The following is a 21184-nucleotide window of genomic DNA, read 5'->3' on the forward strand; positions in this document are numbered from 1 at the left end:
TACAAAAAAATTACATTCTCTTTTCTTCTAGACAGAAAAAACATAATTTATACAGGTACATCCAAAGAGGTTGTCAGGATGCACAGTCCTCAATCCTTCCTTTTTTCTATAGTTAAGCCTAGTCTTTCACTCTCATCCATAGTCCTTCGGAGACAGAGCTCTCTAATAAATTTACATTCCTTCTGTCAGGTTTCTTTGCCATAGCTCTTGCACAAATGGACACTTAGCATGCAATTCACAGTTTCAGTTACACAAAGTCCCCTGGACTGGGAAAATTTGCTCTTGAGGCTATATCCTGCTACTGGTGATGAGATGCCTCCACTTTAGTGGAGGATTAGAGGATTAATGACTCTTCATTGTTAATTCTCTGCTGGTTGTCTCAGATTCTCTCTTAGAATCTTTCTGGGTATTCAATCCAATATGCGGGTTAAATGGCCAAAAAGAAATGTAATTGTAGAGGGATTTAAGATTTCAGGCATATGTTAATCAGTCATTATAAAAAAAAAAATAACAAAATCCTGAAAGCAACAAGAATAGCTGTAGATAAATAGGAATATATTTCTATCCCTTAATATTAACATGTGCTAATGACCCTATATACACAAATACATTTTTGCAGTCTTTTCCTGAGCATTCACAGTGCTGATGCTTATAAGACAGCTTAAATAGCAGTATAACACCAATGGAAATTCAGGAAATACTATCTTCATAACAACATCCGTTCGATTTACAGTTTTGAGAATTTCTGTCAAGTATGGTTTTGTGCAATCTTCCATTAATGTTTGTTTTTGTTTTTAGCTCCAGACCAGTCTGTCTGAACCAATGACATTATCGAAGTCAATCTCACTTCCTCGTAGTGCGTATTGGCATCACATCACCCGGCAGAACAGTGTTGGAGAAATCTACAGTTTACAAGGCAAGTTCTTTATACTTAAATGCCATGTCCATTAGCTTCTTTCCATTTGACCAGAATTCATGCAAATTGCTTTTTATTTGCACTGGTTGTTTTGTCTCTATTTCATTTTATTGATTGTCAGGAACCTCAGCAGGATTCCCAAATTTACATAAAACTGGTTTCTTTTAGTCATTTTGTAAAGTAATGGTGAGAATCACCACATAAAGCTGGGTAGACAATTTGGCTCAATGTAGCTTCTCAGTAGCTAACGAATGTCAGGTTGTTTTAGTATTTTCTTCCAATAAGTTTGTGTATGTATTTGGGCAACCTCAGGGTGCCCAATTAAATCTACATAAAGTGGCTATGACTTGCAAGATTAAATGAAATAATTCTAGGAATAAGAGCTATTCTTGGTGAATTTGCTTGGGATTAATATGTAAGAATTGTTGATGTGACTAACTTGCAGTTCTTCTGTATGCATACCATCCTTTTGTGCTTCCAGTTCTTTTTCACCTGTTTAGATTCTAAGATATTAGCTTAAGACTTTAAATGCTATAGTTAATATAATTTGATGATGATGGTGGTGATTCACTGGGCTTAAGGTGAAAGGGATTTGTACCTTTTAGGAAACTTAAATCATTGCTACATTTAAAATGCAGACCTCAGTGAATTGTATTACGTTCACTTTTGAAAATAACAACCTATCTTAAACATGTTGTTTTGTATTACTTGAAAGGAGCTTAAGGATTTCATTTCACTTCACTTTTAATAATGTTTGCATAAGCAATTTACATTTAGATAGAAAGTTAGAAACTGCTCACAAATAAGAATACCCAATGCAAGAAAACACAGTACATATTTTCATAAAAATAAGCAAAATGCAGTATCAAAATGAAAGACACAAAGTGTTTTGTTTTGTAAATTATCATGTAAATTAAAATCAGCAGGGGAGCTGTGAATTCAATGGGTGACTCATTAAAGGGTACAACATGTGTTTCCCATCATCCCCCATACAATAAAGTTAATTTCTAATCATGGTCTTACCTTTAAATACCAGTAATGGAAAAAAGAAAATAACCTACCAGAAGTTGTTGGTGAAAAAAGTTGCGCTTCAGATCACTTTAAAAATATTCATCATGTGACTGATATTTCTTCATGATCACAATAAAAAAGAAAAAAAAATTATTTGTAGAGATGTTAGAGTTCCTCTCCTTATGATCTTGATAGGTCTTGCCTTTGTCAGAAAAGTAGTAAATGGTTTACAATATACATGAAGATAAATATATAGAATGTTGTTCATTTTCACGATCTTTTTTTTTTCATATAAATAGCCTTTGCCATAAAGTAAAGCAAAACTTGCTATACCAAGTAATAGTTTATTATCTACACTGCCTAGCTTTGCAGGCTGCAACATATTGGAAGTGTATTATTAAAAATGCAAGAATTTTACTTTTTTGGAAGTACGCAGATTTTATTCATGGGATGAATAAATATTTCAAAACATAAGCTTTTCATTTCTTTTACATGTACTATGATGACTGAAACTTGAAAAAAGTTGTTGACTTCAGGAGAGACTATTTTAGTTTTATCAGTGGTCTAAGAAATGCATCCAGAGGACAATTTTGTCTCCCTGTGGTTGCAAACCTTTTACAAGCAAGAGTATTCATTATCTGTAATGAAGATCTCTTTGAACCTTGCTGCTGCAATGACTAATTAAATGCAGTGTATTTGTACAGAATCTGAAAGGAGAGCAAAGTACAACTTTTCCTCCTAATACTTGTTCATACAGATAAGTCTATACAGCAGATATCTACCAGTTGTCAAATCATCAGCCCACAGGATGCTTCAAGATGCAGATGGAAGGTAGGTAGTGAGGGAGCAGGTTGCAAGCAACCTTCAACCCTTATATTAATACAGCAGCCAGATGAGAGGAGATATTGCAGATGGAAAAATCATTTACTACCACTGTGAGCTTGAAAAGGTGAATCATACCTTCAGAAAGGATATGTTTTCTTTAGGGAATAATCACAGAATCATAGAATCATAAAATAGCTTGGGTTGGGAAGAGACCTTAAGGATCATCTGATTCTAACCCCCCTGCCATGTGCAGGGACACCTTCCACTAGACCAGGTTGCTCAAAGCCCCATCTAACTTGGCCTTGGGGTAGGGGAAGCTACAACTTTTTCTGGGCAGTCTGTTCCAGTGCCTCGCCACCTTCACAGTAAAGAACTTCTTCATACTATCTAATCTAAGTATACCCTCTTTCAGATTATTTGTCAAACTCATGTCTGCATTTCATGTGTATTTATGACAAAGCTTTTCATATTCAGGAAACAAACTTGAAAATTCTACACATTCTTTTGAATATCTCACAAATTCTAACAAGAAATAACTACAGTAGTCTCTACCTACCTATATTAAGATCACTATCTATATCAGTAAAGTAACACCCTAACTCACTTTTAAGTATACTGTAAAAGTGTTTCCATAGTGGCAATTATTTCAGACTTGCAGTCTGAAGTGACTAGAATTGAATTAATAACAGCTGGTGATGTATTAGGAGAAATGAATATGTGCTCATACTACCTTAGATAAATTGGCTCTTTGGGAGTTATTTAGCAGTCAAATTTAACTTAATTAGTAGTGTGAGTTGATCTGATAATGAATATGCTGTAGAGTAAGAAAGTAGGGGCTTTTGTGGTTTGCTTTTTTCTTTTTTTAAAGACTGCATTTCACACGGGAAATGGCAATTCAATAAATGGCTATTGGGTTTATCATCCTCCATTTGCCCATAAAAACACTTCTGTGTAAAGACCTGAAAATATTAAAATACAGAACAATATTAATAAAGAAACACAGGTTGCACAAAATATCCTAAAACAAGGTGGGCTGGTTTCTTTTTTATACAGCTTTTCTTCTGTTTGTATCTTCCTTGCACTCTTTCAGTTCTTGGTTTCTCTGCAAGATAAAAATAGTAGTTTAATTGTCTAATTAATATTGTCAAGAGGAATAACTTGGTGAATGGCAGCACATCACTACAAGTATTCACTTCAGATTTTGCAGATAGTGCTTCAGGTCTGAGAGTTTCCATCTGTGATCTGCAGCCACTGTAGAGGTTGTGGTGTGGGGCCTCATTAGCTAACTTCTCAGAGCTGTGCATTGCCTCTCCTCTCTGTCATCAGGCATGTGGCAAGCCCAAGTACTGCATAATAAAAGGAAGAAGGTAATCGCTGCCATGTCAGAAAATGGCACAAAGTTTTTAAGGCATCAGGTTAAATTGCAGTCTAAACTTCTGTGTTGAAGTGATTTCACTTAAAATCTCAGCTGATACTCATGGCTTTATAAATCAGTGCCTCTTTCCAAAGTGTGCCAATTGATAATCCATATCTTGCCTTTAATTGCATTAAGAAATGAAAAAAAAAGTCCTTACAGATTTTTAATCATGAATAGCTTAAGTAACAGAGAAAATTATATATATTTATTCTTATAAAATATTTTTATTATTCATAAAATATATATATATACACACTATTTTGTGCATGCATAAGACTTAAATGCTTTGTACATTTTCATTAATAATAGACAACTCTGTAAAGTATTCAAGCTCAACATAAAATAAGCATTCATTGCTATGTTATGTTCTTCTGTACATCAAGATTTACAAAAACACAAAAACTGCAAGTCAAGAGTAACTTTGTGAACTGAAATCATTGTTCAAAAGGAAAAAAATAAAAGAGCCATGCAAGCACAGAAAAAAAAAAAAGAAACTGTATGTATCCTCAACTCGTCTGTGATTACTTACTGGAATAAGATTTAGCACTGTTTTGCAAGATACTAAATATTGACAAACAAAGCACAAGTCTTTTTATACAGCCCAAGGTAATGGATAGCATTAATACATGACATTTACTTAAATTTTGCTTTTGAGAGTTTATATTTGCTAAGGACAAGAAAACGATTACAGACCGAATTTTCAGCTAGCTAAAATTTAGTGTTGTAGTCTTTGCTCTAGGGAATTTGGATAGTACAAATTTTACACGCAGTCAGTTTGTGTATTATTAAGTGAAAAAGGCCAAATAAAATTTTGGTATGGAAACCTGCATTAGTTTTTTGTATTGCAGTTATTGAAATCCCTGAGGAAATTATGTTCAGAAAATCTAATTACAGTCTGGCCTTTCTCCAAGAAATTCAAAATTAAGAATTGCTTTCAATCACCCCAGTTGTATTTGAGTCTGGTTTGTATTCTTTATGTAGACTTTGTTTTTTCAATCCATGCTTAAAGTGATGAACACCTACCCACATAAGCAAGCCCGTTCATTTTCGTTTGAGTACTCGAGTGAAGGAATGTGTTTGTATCAGAATTCTACCACTAACATCTTACATGTTTGTTGTAAGTACATGATCAAAACCAAAACTAGACTGAGATAAAAACTGGCCTTGATGAGGTCTGTAGGAATTTTGCTGTTGGTAAACAATTATAATTTGTATTTCACAGTAAAAATGCAAGAATCAATCTGCTTTTGCAAATCAAAACAGAGGGAAACTCTGGCTCATCTTTGGCCTCAGTGAGCAAGCCTGCATTGCCCTTTGTATTTTGGCTTTGTTAGGTGGGAGCTCATCATTCCTTCTTTTTTTAATATATTTTAAGTAGAATAACATGTAGTGTTAACCAGTCCAGCTGAAAGGCATGTACAAGGGAGACAGTTGTACACATATGATTTCTCCCAGCTACATAAGTTTCTGGCCTTTTTAAAGTAGTTCTGATATATCATTAAAAATAATGAGAGAATATTTGAGTTGCTAAATATTTAGAAGAGTCTGAATCATCCTGTTTAACTCCCCTAAGCTAATCCTGCAGGAATTTCCAGTGTGGGCTTCTGCATTTCTCTGCAAATTAAATATGTAAAATGAATTGGAGGACATTTGTCATTTTGGCATTTCCATTGTTTGTTCATATGCCCAGCAACAGAGTACAAAATCCATTTCCCAATCTAATCTTGATGCCAGAATAATGTGAATGACATAAAATGTTAGAATATATCTGTTACATAAACCTGATCACTCAGTAATGTTTCACTAAGCGTCTACCAGCAGCTAAAGCTGAAATGCTTTATAGCCTGCCACCTTCCCATTTCCTTTGCTGAATCTCATCAGGACTTTCACATTAGTAAATGGAGCCTATAAAATTTGAAGTATGAATAAAGGCCACCTGAAACACGATACTTACTGAGTAGGAACTACATTGTATAAAATGACTGTATTATGTGGCTTCTCAAGTCTTATAGAGTGGATTCAATTCTTTTCTTTTAAGCTTTGAAATTCTGTGCAAAATAGTTCATCACTAGACTGATTTTTAAATGGCATATTGGAAATGTGAAGTGTCTTACTCAGAAAGTAGTAAAGAAGAACCTCATTTTGTTCAACAGTGATTGCTATAGCTAATTAAGAGCATTACTGACAAGCTCTGAAGAGTATCTTGACATATTACCTTTCATTCTGATAAATGGTTTCTGAGGTAAGAGGTTCTTACAGTTATGAGCCAGGAAAAATGGGGTGAGGGGAGCCAAAAAGATTGATAAAGCATATTCTGCTGTCAAATTCAGAAGTTCTGATTTCATTTAAACCCTATTGTGTGATGCCTTTTTTCTCAAAAGATGATCCTCTGGTGAGATCACTTGTCAACGAGGTTATTCTTTGCTAGACCAGAAAGCGTAGAAGTCTCTGTAGTCTCAATTTACAACTGCAAGCCCACACAGTGTAAGAACAGCAGTTAAATATTGGATGATTGCCTCCTCTCCCCTCCAAAACCCAACAAATATAAGTTCTTTGATGCAAACTACACAAATATCTTTTTATGTCTTAACTTAATGACTTCATGAATATGTGATGACACTAACTTCTCAGTGTGAGAAGCAAATCAGCCTTTGCCCCTAGCTTAACTGAACCGAAACCAGGAACCTTTACCCTCAGTTAACTTAAGGCTAATCATAGCTATGCTACAGTCATTTGATTTCCCTGCTGTATCGTAAAATTCAAGGTCCTGCATTGTATCATGACAGCAGTAGTTAATTGTAGTGTAGCAGGAGAACAGGTGCAACCAGGTGCACGGATGCTAACTGTCAGCTGGTATGGGACTGTCTGAGCAAGAAAGGTTTGCTATGTTATATCAAATAGAAAATGGAAATACTTGTCAAAAGTCAATTTTTGGGAAAGATGTTGGGTTTTTTTCTATTAAATCATTTCACCACTATGACTATCTTATTTTGTATTAGAATCAAGAAGATTGTCAATTCAATTTTGTAATTTTAAACGAAATATTTCTATGTAACTAACTAGATTTTCTAATCAACTTATTACTCAATGTCATGGATGATTAAACCCCCTTTAAAACAATTCAGGGCAGGAGAAGCCTGCATATTTGTGAAAGAAATAAATAAATCATGCAATCATAGAATAGTTTAGACTGGAAGGGCCCTTTAAAGGTCATCTAGACCAACCCCTTGTGATAAGCAGAGACATTTTCAGGTAGATCAGGTTGCTTAGAACCCCATCAATATCTAGGTAAGACTGATGTATTTTCCTTAGTACCTGTTTTGCAGAAAATGTTTGTACTTCTTTTTTCTTTCAATTATTAATTATTTTTGAAGAAAGTAAAACTTATTGAAGTTGACACTTCTATAGAATATATTCACATATATTTTCTTAATATATTCAAATGTATTCAAACGTATTTTCTTAATAATCTACAAACAATGTAATGGGAAGAGTGAGGGGATTTTAATGTACAATCTTTGCCAGCAGTAATGAGGAAAGAAGCCAAGCACAAGAATTTCAAGTAATTAATGGTGATCTACTTTAAGCAGAAAAAAGAACCAACCCCAGACACATTTTAATGTTTATAACATAAAATGCAATCATATACATACATATATTTAACTGCTTGTCTGAAATGACTTAATATTGGCCTACCTGCCTGTTATTTCATTGTTATGAAGTTTAAAATACATTTGTTATGGAAAGAATATTGTAAGTTCTCACATTAATTTTAAATTTCTGTAAGGTTGTCTTTTATGTGTATCTCACTTTACTAGTATGCACTGATATTATGGTGACAATTTTTGTGGCACAGGCCATACAGTCAGTTGTTAGTACAGACCTATGTATTTTTGTGGTAAGGCAAATTTAATCACAATGGACACCCTAGTCAGTATGCTCAGTTTAATCAAGCCATAAGAATATAGAATTGTGAAATCATAGAATTGTTATGGTTGTAAAGGACCTTAAGATCATCTAGTTCCAATCCCCCTGCCATGGACAGGGACACCTCACACTAAACCATGCCACGCAAGGCTTCATCCAACCTGGCCTTGAACACCGCCAGGGATGGAGCATTCACTACCTCCCTGGGCAACCCATTCCAGTGCCTCAACACCCTTACAGTAAAGAACTTCTTCCTTATATCCAGTCTAAACCTCCCCTGTTTAAGTTTTAACCCATTACCCCTTGTCCTATCACTACAATCCCTAATGAAGAGTCCCTCACCAGCATCTTTATAGGCCCCCTTCAGTTACCGGAAGGCTGCTATGAGGTCTCCATGCAGCCTTCTCTTCTCCAGGCTGAACAGCCCTAACTTTCTCAGCCTGTCTTCATATGGGAGGTGCTCCAGTGCTTTGATCATCCTCGTAGCCCTCCTCTGGACTTGTTCCAACAGTTCCATGTCCTTTTTATATTGAGGACCCGAGAACTGCACACAATACTCCAAGTGAGGTCTCACAAGAGCAGGGTAGAGGGGCAGGATCACCTCCTTCGACCTGCTGGTCACACTCCTTTTGATGCAGCCCAGGATACATTTGGCTTTCTGGGCTGCAAGCTCACACTGAAGCTGGCTCATGTTCATTTTCTCATCGACCAACACCCCCAAGTCCTTCTCCGCAGGGCTGCTCTGAATCTCTTCTCTGCCCAACCTGTAGCTGTGTCTGAGATTGCACCTCTGACCCAGGTGTATTCTTATATCCTGCCAACTTTTTACTTGACCAAAATGATACATTGTAAGAAACTAAGATAAATTTCACAGAAGAACTGTGAATAACAATGGGAATTTCCTCCCAATGCAGAGTTAGTAAAATTTCAACAAAGTGAAGGTTTTTCATCTCTTCCAAAACTGAAGTCTGCCAAGTCCTTGCAGTTCCATGTTTGAATATTAGAAGTGAGTTTCCTTTTTAGCTGCTGGATACTTGTTTGTCCTTCAGAATTGTTTGAAGATGTCATTTTGGGAGGCATTTTAATCAAAGGTTCATTGGTTTGAGTTTAAGAGTAAATTAAATACTCTGTTATAATGCTGCATAGAAGAAAGGAAAATGCAGTACCAGATTGGGAGAGAGATGAGAAAGGACTTGGTAGAAACTGGAGTTGTACACTGTGGAATTTACATTATAAATATCAAAGGTTCTGTACTTCCCTGCCTCTAACAAAAGATATCCACATGAGGATTCAGTGCAGAGTAGCAAAGTGATGTACTGGAAAGCCATACCTATCCTAACTGCAGAGAGAACTGAGGTCCTAAGTGGGATGAGGCATTTCACTGTTCAGCCTTAATTGGACAATGAGGATAAAATGAAAGGATCCTTGTTACTTTCTTTAATGACTCTAATATTTATGTTATTGTCACTAGGCCAAGTTTAGATGCAGATGCATTATAGTATAGATATTTTCTCTGACCTGATACTGCATGTGACATAATGTGGCATGGGTGGTTGCATTCACAGAAGCATCCTGCCTCTTCCCATGTGCAAGAATGCCATCCCTTATCCCAGCCCAAGGAAGTGATGGAAAACCAGCAGCCTGTATGAGGAGAAACAGCTTATCACCCTGTGCCGGTGGGGCAGTTCTGCCCTGTGTGTGTTGACTGAGAAACTAAGGATGCATTTTGTCTCTGCCTCTTGTCCCGCTTGTACTTTCATCCTCCCTTAGGGTAGAAGGCAGGGTCTTGCCCAACTTACCTCTGTCACTGGGGATCATCCTTGGTGGGGGCTTCTACTGCCAGTAATGAGCCTCCTGTTCATTCTGCAAACTCTGTTGAGCTCTGTATAGTCACCTCAGGCTGTTCCCAGTGCTGCTTGATATAAGCTGAGCTAGGTGTGCAATTTACAGTCACCGTCATCATGAACTTAAAGCAGAGCATCTACTTTATTAATGAATACTTAGCTGAGAATTAGCTAATTGTGCATAAGTGTTTTCAGCCTACAGAAGACACATGGCTAGTTAGTTATAGTTATACAACTGTTTTTATCTTCTCTGAATGAAATAAAATTAAAAGATAATTTTGATCAGTTGTTTGGTTTCAGCTTGCAAGAGAAATACTACTCTTCCCCTGGCTGTTGCCTTTATTCTTTTCACACTATACCTACATAAAATTGTCATTTCTGGGTATGGTTCTTCTTCATGGAAATTAGTGAAAACTGCATGAAGCAAGTTTTCATTTTTAACTCATTTTGCCACATTTCCATTGTCGTGAAAATGAGTGGTTGGCATCACTCACAGAATCACCATCAGAGATATTAGCAAAAATAATTTTAATAGACATTTATAAAAGTGTGATTCAACAGGTAAGTTTCATTCTACTATGTACAAAAGGAAATTGGCTTTGGGTACTTTTTTCTTTATCCACTGTTGTTGTTATACTGTTCCAGGATGTCTCAGCATGTTTGCAGGGCTTCTGTTTGTGAGATGACATTCCTATCATCACCAAACATTTGATGTCACAAGCATTTTATGATAGATAAGATAACCTGTTCTGCAAGAGGAAATGGAAATGTATTTCATTCAGTCTTGTCAACTGTCTCATTATTCGCCATTCACCAGAGCGGGTATCTAATTCTGAGAAATAGCTTGGCAGTTTTTCATCTCTTTCACGGCTCATAAAAATGCTTTCCTCTGATCAAATATGTGCATTTTGTTTTAAGTGTCAATCTGTTTGTGAAGAATCTTGTTTTTCTCCTAACTGTCACTATTTCTTAACTAAGACAACCCATTCTTAACAAATGAATGGGGTACAGGGGTGGGGGGAACAGGGCCAGAGCCAGCAAATGCTGAATATTACCTGTACTGGTGAGTGATTTTTCAATCCTAATATATACTGGTTTGTATGCAAAAATAATGTCTTTTGACTCTCTAGTGAGTAGGTCTCTTCTTTGCCATGGCTGCAAAATTCTTGTAACTTCTAGACCGTAGATCTTCTGTTCATCTAGTGTAAGAATGAGGATAAGTGGATTTTTTCTTTAGCCTCTTTATCATTTTGTACTATGAGGATAAGTGGATTTTTTCTTTAGCCTCTTTATCATTTTGTACTATTTTCTGATTTGCTGACCAGAATTTAATTACTCCATCTTATGCTGATGCTTTGGACTAGCACCGAGGTATCTTGAGACTGAAGAAATATAAAGGGCTCAAGACACCTCTTCACATGCTCTTATTACCTTAGTTGTACTTAAAACCTTGTATTGAGCTGTAGGAACGAGCCATAAATTTTGCATTGGTGTTTATTGTGTAATAAAATACCAGAGAGGGGACAATTTAAGCTGTTATCTTAAAGGTGTAACTGGTTTTTTGCTTATGCTGAAGTAAATGAGGAATGTTGCCAGGGACATGAATGATATTGATGCTAGTGTATAACTACTATAAAAAGGGAAAATGTACAGAAAATTTGAATAGTGTCATTGCTATGTATATAAGATGCTTATTCGTTTTGATTATGTGTTCAAAACAATGCACAATGCAAAAGAAAACCTTCATAAACAGGTAAGAAAGAGAAGTTAATTTGTTGTTAAGGCACTGGTCTTCAGCTGTTGCAAGTCATCCTTGCTCATGAAAAAAAAAAAAGAAAAAAATCTGCTGCCCTATACAAGATGAAAATCTTTCCCTATAACTCATGTCTACAGATCACTGTAGCGTAAACGGGTCTCCCACTTCTGAGCATTTCTTCAGTGGCCCATGTAATTATGTAGAGCCATTTTGGTGGAAATTAATCTCTATTCTGATAGTCATGGATTTCTGTTAGATTTTTACATTATAATGTAGGTGTATTTTATATGGTAAAATATCTGCACATTTGCGTTGGACTTAAAAGTCGTCTACATGAAAGTAAATTCTTTTTCTTATTTTTCACACTGGTGTGTTAGACAAAACAAAAATAAACTAAGAATATCATTGTAAGTGTGGAAATGGTTTTATAAAACCTTCTTACTACCATCACATAGCATGAAATTGTCCCAACGCATATACTGTTGCAGTATAGGTTAATACCTAGAGAATAGGTCCATACTGTTACACTGTCAGTAAAGTGATATTCAGCCTCAACAGTAGGGGAATGATGATGCCCTTATCTCCCTGAAAACAGCCCTCAGTCAGTAGGAGCTCTGAAGCCAAACTCTGTGAGTTGCTGCTTCAAAGTATTTTTTATCCAGAAGTGATAGACAGAATTAGCTTTGAACCCTGGTTTTGCTGACCTTGGAAGAGTAAATTACCTTACCCTTAGAGACAGTATGATTCACCGTCTGGCTGTTTGCACAGCATTTGCAGTTTTCACCTGGCTGGAGAAGAAACACTGAAATCTGACCACTACTGTAGCATCTCTCATCTGACAGACAAGCACTGTTCTTCAACCGTGATGCTGGAGTATGCTTACAATTTTAGTACAAATCTGTTGTTTCTTGAAAGAGCCACTGAAGCCATTAACCCATCAAGAGGATTTTTCCTAGGAGAAAATTATTCAGAATTAGTACATGACATTTTATTTAGAATGAAAATAATTATATGTATTTTGATTATGCAAATGTGCTTATAAGCATAGCATTTTCCCAGGTAGTTACAGGTGGGTGTTTTTGCCTGGAGTTTTGCTAACAGACACTGAATACAAAACCCACAGATATATCAATCATTCCCCAAATATCTCATACATAAATATTAACAGGATTTCTAAATTTACATAGTGAATAAGCAAACAGAAAGGTATTATTCAGCTCAAAATAAGATATATGATTGTATATAAGATGTGTTAAGACAAACCATGTTATAAAATGATATTTCAGCAAGAAGAGTTTCACATAAACGGTAGCTACAAAGAAGACTGAGACTCTTTTTTTACAATGAGTCACGTGGAAAAGGCAGGGGCTAGTGTCTCAAGTTAGTCTTGGGAAGATTCCAGTTGGACACTAGAGGAGAGTTTTTCACCATAAGAACAATCAACCATTGGAATAATCTCCAAGGAAAGTGGTGGATTCCCCAGTATTGGATACATTTAAGAATCAGCTGGACAGGGTGCTGGGCTATCTTGTCTAGACCATGCTTTTGCCAAGAAAGGCTGAGCCAGATGATCCTAGAAGTCCCTTCTAACCTAAGATTCTATGATTCTGTGATTCTGTATATCATCATTTACTTTTGGATACATTGTTGTAGCACAGATGTTATTTCAATGTGAAATGTCTTCTAAACTGCATAGCTAAAATACATCAAGATATGACTGATCCTGATTATATACCTTGTAAGTCTTGTAAATTATATAATCAATTTTAAATAGCTGAAAACTTCAACTCACATCCAGGAGGTTTTTGCTCACAGAATTCTGTGTTAGATAAAAAAAATCATTTAGTGAAAACTGAAGTTAAACAAAAAGCCATGTTATCTCATATTTTTTACATGTTTATCAGACTTCACTGACATAAAATGCATGGCCAGGTAAAGCATATTATAAATCTCCTTACATCTTCTGTGTCAGATGTTTGTCTTTTATGAGTTTCACAATGTACATTATTTTCTTGTTAAAATCTTTTCTACCTTCTTTCTCATGTAACACTGTTTTCATTTCTCATAGATCATAAGTCAAGTTATTATTTTTTGCTCAAATGTCTATGATATCCGAATAGTTGGTGACAATTGTGTCCAGTATTTCAGATTCAGTGACAGAACAAAATGAGTACCAGATCCCAATTTGTTATAGATCAGGATATCTCTGCTAAAGACCTCCAAGTGTGCTTGCTAAAAAGATTCATGTTTGTATTCTTACCCTAGATAATCAGAAATTTTTATCTCACGACAGTTAGGTGTCCAATATATATTATTCTGTACTTGAACTATCTGCTATCATAAATGCAATGATTAATAGTTACCATTTTGAAGTGCTACAAATATTTTTCATTTTAAACTTTTTCTTGTCATCCTGAAGTTTCCTTTGCTTAGCATGTGGATTTATGTTTTGTTTTCTATGCCAAACTATGACTTAAAAGTCTTTATGTTGGCATTATGGCTATGTGCAAAATGGTATCGCTGGTATTTGCTGTGCACTAAATCTAGTGTCTGTGGAGAATGTAATAGGCACATTTACTGCCACATGGCAGCTGGAAGCCTCTTTCCTGAGGAAACTGCACTTCAGGCACAAAGACAAAAAGGAAGCTTTCTGATCTGGATGGTCACTATGAAAGAATTATGGTATCACTATATTGCACCATTAGACTGAAATGCAGATGCCTTCAAGACTTTCCTATAATGTGATAGCAATTTTAGTCTTTCATATTCCCTATGACCATCAGTACACTGAAAAATGAAGTGATGGAGAAAGAAGGAAGTCTACCTAGCAGTCCGCATACTGTAGTATTAATAAAAATTGTTAACTTGAAAGACTTCATGTCATCAACTGCTAACTTAATAAAAGGTGTTCATGGATGTTTTTTTTTTTTGCTTTCTCATTTTTAGTAGGAGAATATCTGCATGGATTTTAATGCACAACTTAGAGATCCAAATTATTATAAGTGATAGCAGTGTCTTGATTAAAATATTGCCTTGTTTCCTTATGATCCTCCAAAGGCATGGAATAAAACTGTGATTTGATAAAACAATAAATCCACTTTGAAAGTGCTTACTGTTTGATAAGAAATGCCATGACTATTTGATTCAGTGTGCTGAACTGACACTTATTAAAACAGTGCAAATTTGTTCAAAATATTCTGATAGGTAGCTTTGTGAAAGCAAACTTTATGCCAAATTAGATACCCCTTGACCTTTATATCAAATCAGGTATTGTCTATTCTCTACTTGCTGGCATAACACCAATTTAAAGGCATATGGCTAGCATAAACACTCTGCTATTTGTTCTCATTTATGCAGCATAAACAAGCTCATGTTATGAGGCCTGATCTACATTCAGTCTGTGTGATCAAATGATGTGCCTGTGCCTTAATATTAGGCAATTTGACCCAAATCTCCATGTTGAATTTTTCTTCTCCTTGCTGCAGCTGTGTGGCTCAGGTCAGTGTTCAGCTGGGATGTGAGAGATGGCATGAACATTTGCAACAAATTGTAATTGTCCTGCTCTGAACCACTCTAACATGTAAATTGTCCTAAATCAGTCGGTCTGCCTTTCAGGCAGAAATTGCTGCTTCCTCAGTACTGCAGGGGTATATGTTTCCTTAGCCCTTTGGAAGCTATAGATTTTTAACTTGAAGTCAGCACTGATATTCATAGAATCATAGAGTCATAGAATAGTTAGGGTTGTAAAGGACCTTAATATCACCTAGTTCCAATCCCCCTTCCATGGACAGGGACACCTCACACTAAACCATATCACCCAAAGCTCTGTCCAACCTGGCCTTGAACACTGCCAGGGGCAGAGCATTCACAACCTCCCTGGGCAACCCATTCCAGTGCCTCAACACCCTTACAGTAAAGAACTTCTTCCTTCTATCCAATCTAAACCTCCCCTGTTTAAGCTTTAACCCATTACCCCTTGTCCTATCACTACAATCCCTAATGAAGAGTCCCTCACCAGCATCTTTATAGACCCCTTCAGATACTGGAAGGCTGCTATGAGGTCTCCACGCAGCCTTCTCCAGGCTGAACAGACCCAACTTTCTCAGCCTGTCTTCATATGGGAGGTGCTCCAGTGCTTTGATCATCCTCGTGGCCCTCCTCTGGAATTGTTCCAAGAGTTCCATGTCCTTTCTATGTTGAGGACCCGAGAACTGCACACAATACTCCAAGTGAGGTCTCACAGGAGCAGAGTAGAGGGGCAGTATCACCTCTTCAGCCTTCTTTTGATGCAGCCCAGAATACGGTTGGCTTTCTGGGCTGCAAGCGCACACTGCTGGCTCATGTTCATTTTCTCACCAACCAACACCCCCAAGTCCTTCTCCGCAGGGCTGCTCTGAATTTCCTTTTTGCTCAACCTGTAGCTGTGATGGGATTGCTCTGATCCAGGTGTAGGACCTTGCACTTGTCATGGTTCAACTTCATGAGGTTGGCATCAGCCTACCTCATATGAGTGTCAAGGTCCCTCTGGATGGCATTCCTTCCCTCTAGTGTATCAACAGAACCACACAGCTTGGTGTCATCGGCAAACTTGCTGAGGGCACACTCAATTCCATTGTCTATGTCAGCAACAAAGATATTAAACAAGACCGGTCCCAACACCGATCCCTGAGGGACACCACTTATTACTGATCTCCAACCGGACATTGAACCGTTGACCACAACTCTTTGAGTGCGACCATCCAGCCAGTTCTTTATTCAGCGAGTGGTCCATCTACCAAATTGATGACGCTCCAATTTAGAGACAAGGATGTTGTGTGGGACAGTATCGAATGCCTTGCACAAGTCCAGGTAGATGACATCAACTGCTCCACCCCTGTCCATCACTTTTGTAGCCCCATCGTAGAAAGCCACCAAATTGGTCAGGCAGGATTTCCCCCTAGTGAAGCCATGCTGGCTGTCACCAAGCACCTTGTTGTTTTCCATGTGCCCTAGCATGCTTTCCAGAAGAATCTTCTCCAAGATTTTGCCAGGCACGAAGTGAGACTGACTGGTCTGTAATTCCCCGGGTCATCCATTTTCCCCTTCTTGAAAATGGGGATTATATTAAATATATTGATATAACAGTTCGTGCAAGCTGAAGGTGTGACTTGTGGGCAAGCCAACAAGTGCTCTGAATTCTCACTAGCTATGAGTAGTGTTAGTACGGGAAGTACATGAAATACTGCAAAAGAGCTCTCAGTCCTTCTCAAGACCATGTGTCCCGGCAAAGGCTTTATAAAACAGTATTTCCAGATACCTATGTCCATGGTTTTTTTACAGATCATGTTCATGAAAATCTAAACATTTTGAATATTTTGCAATTTTCTGGGACTTTTTGGTTTGGTTTTTGTTTTTTGGGTTGGTTTTTATTTTTTCAATAATGCATTTCTATGATAATCTTTTTCTTTTGTCAATTAATGAATCATTTTCTCAGTTCTCATAGCTTATGCTATGTAGCAGGATCTGGCACAGACTGTACAAGTTTCTTCCTTCTGGAAGAGAGTGGTAGATACATACTATAGAAATTATTGGGAATAGCTTGTCTAAACTCTGAAATTAGGGGTTTTTTCCCTCTGAGCAATAGGATGATTTGGAGAAATAGTATATGTAATCACCACTGTAGTTTTATGTACATGATTGAGATAAAGGCTGTTAATCATTAAACATTACTAATGTATGATTCTGAAATCAAACAAATAATTATACTTTAATGTCTTAACGTGATTCTTCAACAAATGTTTGGGTTTGTTTGCTTTACAGTTTAATTTTATTTTGAATACTTGTTTCACTAATGTCAAATTTCAATTTCATCATTTTACTTGAAAAATCTGACTCAATTGAAGAAGCCAGACATACGCAGAAAATAGCTGAGATACCTCAGAACGGGAGGGAATGGGAGGTGGGAAGGGGAGCATGTTTTCTGAGAATATTTTTCTGGAAAGATATTTTTTAAAAAGTGAATAATTGATATTATATTGGGTCCCTCCCACAAAAGAAGATGTGTTCCAGGATTTAAGGTTATTTTTAATAACTGCTGTATTTTCATGTCTGGACAGTTTCAGTTTGGATTTGAACTTGTGCATCTTTCGAAAAAGCAGAAATGCATTAAATTCTTTTGATTACTAATTGCTTAGAAACAGTGCATTGTATCTACACTCATAGCTACAAACAATGAGCACGTTTATGTTCTGGTCAAACTGGTACAGGACTATGTAGTCTATTATTTATTTGACCTAGAGGAAGGAGTGTGTTTAATATAGTGTGTTTAAGACTTTTGTAATCCTATCGAAAATAGAGAGGGAAGAAGAAGGTAAAGCTATATTTTATAGTGACGCAAAAAAATGAAACATTTTGTTCTCTGCCCTTGTAGTAACAATAATATGTAGCCTTTTCCAGGATGGAAGGAACAAAACGTATGTTCTGCCTTCTGGCAAGAACAATGGTAAGGCATTTATCTGTCAGCTCTGTGTGTGTATGTAATGCTTCTAGAAACACAGTATATGTGTACTGAAATATGTGAAACTTAAAGGAACAATTCTACAAACCAAAGTCACAATGAAAATAAAAAATATGTTCTGAATTGTATATCTAGGAAAAAGAAGAACATTGGAGATGTTCATTTTATAAACATTACCTAAATATTAAGTAGGTTTTTTAACTGTGTAAATAAAACAGATGGTGTCCAAAGAAGAAATTAGGGTTTTTAAGAGACTATCAAATAGCTTAATTTTGACAGAAAGTTTTGCATATTAAAAATTATTACTAAATTTCTTACAGTAAGCTAGAGGTTTTAATATAAATTTTCCAAATTTTATGGGAGAACTTACTTTTTTGACATTGTGTTATGAGAGAGTGACTGTAAATAAAACCACATTTTCAAATATTTAATATTTGAATATCAAATATCAAATAACACACTATTAACAGTTAGAAATTGAAATCCATTCCTAAAATATTTTATTTTAGAGAAAAAAAAAACTAAGCAAAGAGTGTATTCTATCAATAATCATTTGTTTCACACAAATTCACATTTATTCATTTTTAAAATAAAATTAATGTAATAAATTAGAAGAAAGCTTACTCAAAACTGGATATTAACTTTGAAAACTGCTTGTATTTTGGTGATATAGATCTGCTTACAACCTTATTTTCTCACAGTGCATGCATAAACTAACTCAATTCTACATCTGTATTTGGCTAGATTTATATTTGTATCACTTTGTTTTCTTATTTGTTGAAATAAGAGATACTTAAAAGTGGCCTTTTACTTGATCTTTTCACATTGTAGTTGCATTCGTATTCTTTCTCTTGTATTTCTTCTATCAACAACAATCAAAACCAGTTTTGGACCTGTACAGATGAATATATTTAATCTATTGTTAGTGTATTTTCTGATGATAATTGCTTTGTTATTTTCAGGGTTGTATTTAACAGGCCAAGGAGTTTAAGCTTTATAATCAGACTGTAGGAACTAACTATGTGGACAAATTGCCTTATCAGTAATCATTCTTAAAGGACTAGCTCACGCACATAGATTTCAGTGAACATCCGGATCATTAATCAGCTTTGTCTTAAACAATTTCATTATTTTATTTCCAATTGAAATTTCACAGCAAAGAGGAGAAAAAGTCATACTGATTTCCACCATGTGTTCTCGCTATCATTTGAGATGTGATCCTGCAATTTGATCTGTAATTGGCTGGAAGTACAAATATAATAGATTATAGAATTATAGTTCTGTTCACTGTGTTAGCAAAGACCATTGCTTTTTCCTATAAAACTAAGCCAAATAAAGTAAAATAAAATAAAATAAAAAACAACAACAAAACCAAACCCTCTCACAGCACATTCAGCTCTTTATACAAGAAACAGAAATACAGTAATGAAAGACTCCCATGAAAGGGTGAATGAGTGTGAGAATAGTGATACTAATTTCTGTGCAAATTTTATCTTAACATATAGCCTTTTAATACTAAGTATACTTTTTTATTGTTCACATTGAGTATCTATACAAGAAACAGGGTTTTTACTTTGCTTTTCTGTCATTCTAAATGTAATAAGTTTACAGTGAGATGATATAATATGCCCATATATGTCCTAAAATAATAATCTATCATCAGCATCTCTGTGGTTTTGGACAAAAATAAAGGGTAAATATGAGAACAGTGGTGTAATGACACAGTTCAACATATTACTGAACTGCCTGAAACAACTGCTTGCAACAGAAGCACCTAGATTTTATCCAATGGAGAATGGAATTTTCTACAAATTTCAGATGTTAAAATAAATCAGTGGAGGACAAAATGAGACCAGAAGAGCATTTAAATATGCAGGATCAGGATAACTTCTTAGTCTACAATTTATCATGTTACTTTTGCTAGCTATGGAATGGATTATTTATTATCATATTTGAAAAAGTTTATTTTTTTTTTCTTAGGGAGTTTACTTTCCTTCTCACTTATTTAGCTGATCTTAATCCACTGCTAGAGCTTCTCATTAAAGATGACTTTATTAAATAAATGTTAGCTGTTTCCTTTGCTCTCAGTCCTTTAACTGTCAATGAGTAAGGGAGGGTTCTAAAATCTAAATAATATTTAGCATCTAAATCATCAAAACAATGTATGAAATGCTCCGTTTCTAAAGACTACAGATGTGGTCCCTCTGGTAATTTGCAAACTTCGCAAAACTCATTGACGCATAGAACAAATGCCATTTTGTGATCAGAGTCAACTGCTTAAGTGCAACCACATCACAGCTAAAGAAAAAGGTGATGTAAATACTCCTCCAGAAAGAGCTTCATACCACTAGGCATTAGGTCTATGAAGGAAAATGGAATAGGCTAAACCAGATGGGACTTTTCAGATGTTTTTTTGTGTAGCATACACAAACACAACATTTTGCGTGCCACAAATAAAATCTATTGCAGAGCAATAGAAATACTTGAAGGAACTTCTACTTTGACTCAGTATTAACCATTATTAATCACTCATTCATAAACTCAATTGAATTGATCTATCTAGGATGAGAGAAAAAAAAAATTGCTGATGACTATATGCAAATCATTTTATCTGTCTGCCCAAGTGCTGAACCCCTTCCTGATCAAAAGGACAACTTCAAAGGAATGCTTTAGCACAAGGGTCACATATTTGATAAGAGAAGTTGAGTTGTACTTACTAAAGTGTTGTGACAGAGCAGCAGAGTTGTTAGCTTTACTGCTCTAAATTCCATCCATCAAAATTCCATCCAGACTGTTCAGCTAACTGAAACAAGAGTATCTATTGAGATGGGTTGTATTTCATGTCTGTATATATTTTTACTATTTTAAGAACTTTCATATGTGTATCTTTATGTTTTCCTTCTTCTGACACTAAGATGATCTATTACTTTTTCCTGCAGAAATCGTTTTCTATGCATTTTTAGATGAAAGTAGGCTTTTCTTAGAGCAAGCT

General features: G+C 35.8%; 1 protein-coding gene across 1 annotated transcript in view; it reads left to right on the plus strand.

Annotated features, from left to right (window-relative positions):
* The window catches only part of DOK6 (docking protein 6), a 236768-nt gene that overhangs the window by 193649 nt on the left and 21935 nt on the right, over window positions 1-21184 (plus strand). The window contains exon 7 of the mRNA XM_034064995.1: window positions 799-916. Within this exon, the coding sequence (XP_033920886.1) occupies window positions 799-916 (118 nt within the window). The remainder of the gene's footprint in view (window positions 1-798; window positions 917-21184) is intronic.

The sequence above is a fragment of the Melopsittacus undulatus genome, chromosome 1 (genome assembly GCF_012275295.1).
Source record: "Melopsittacus undulatus isolate bMelUnd1 chromosome 1, bMelUnd1.mat.Z, whole genome shotgun sequence".
NCBI lineage: Eukaryota > Metazoa > Chordata > Aves > Psittaciformes > Psittaculidae > Melopsittacus > Melopsittacus undulatus.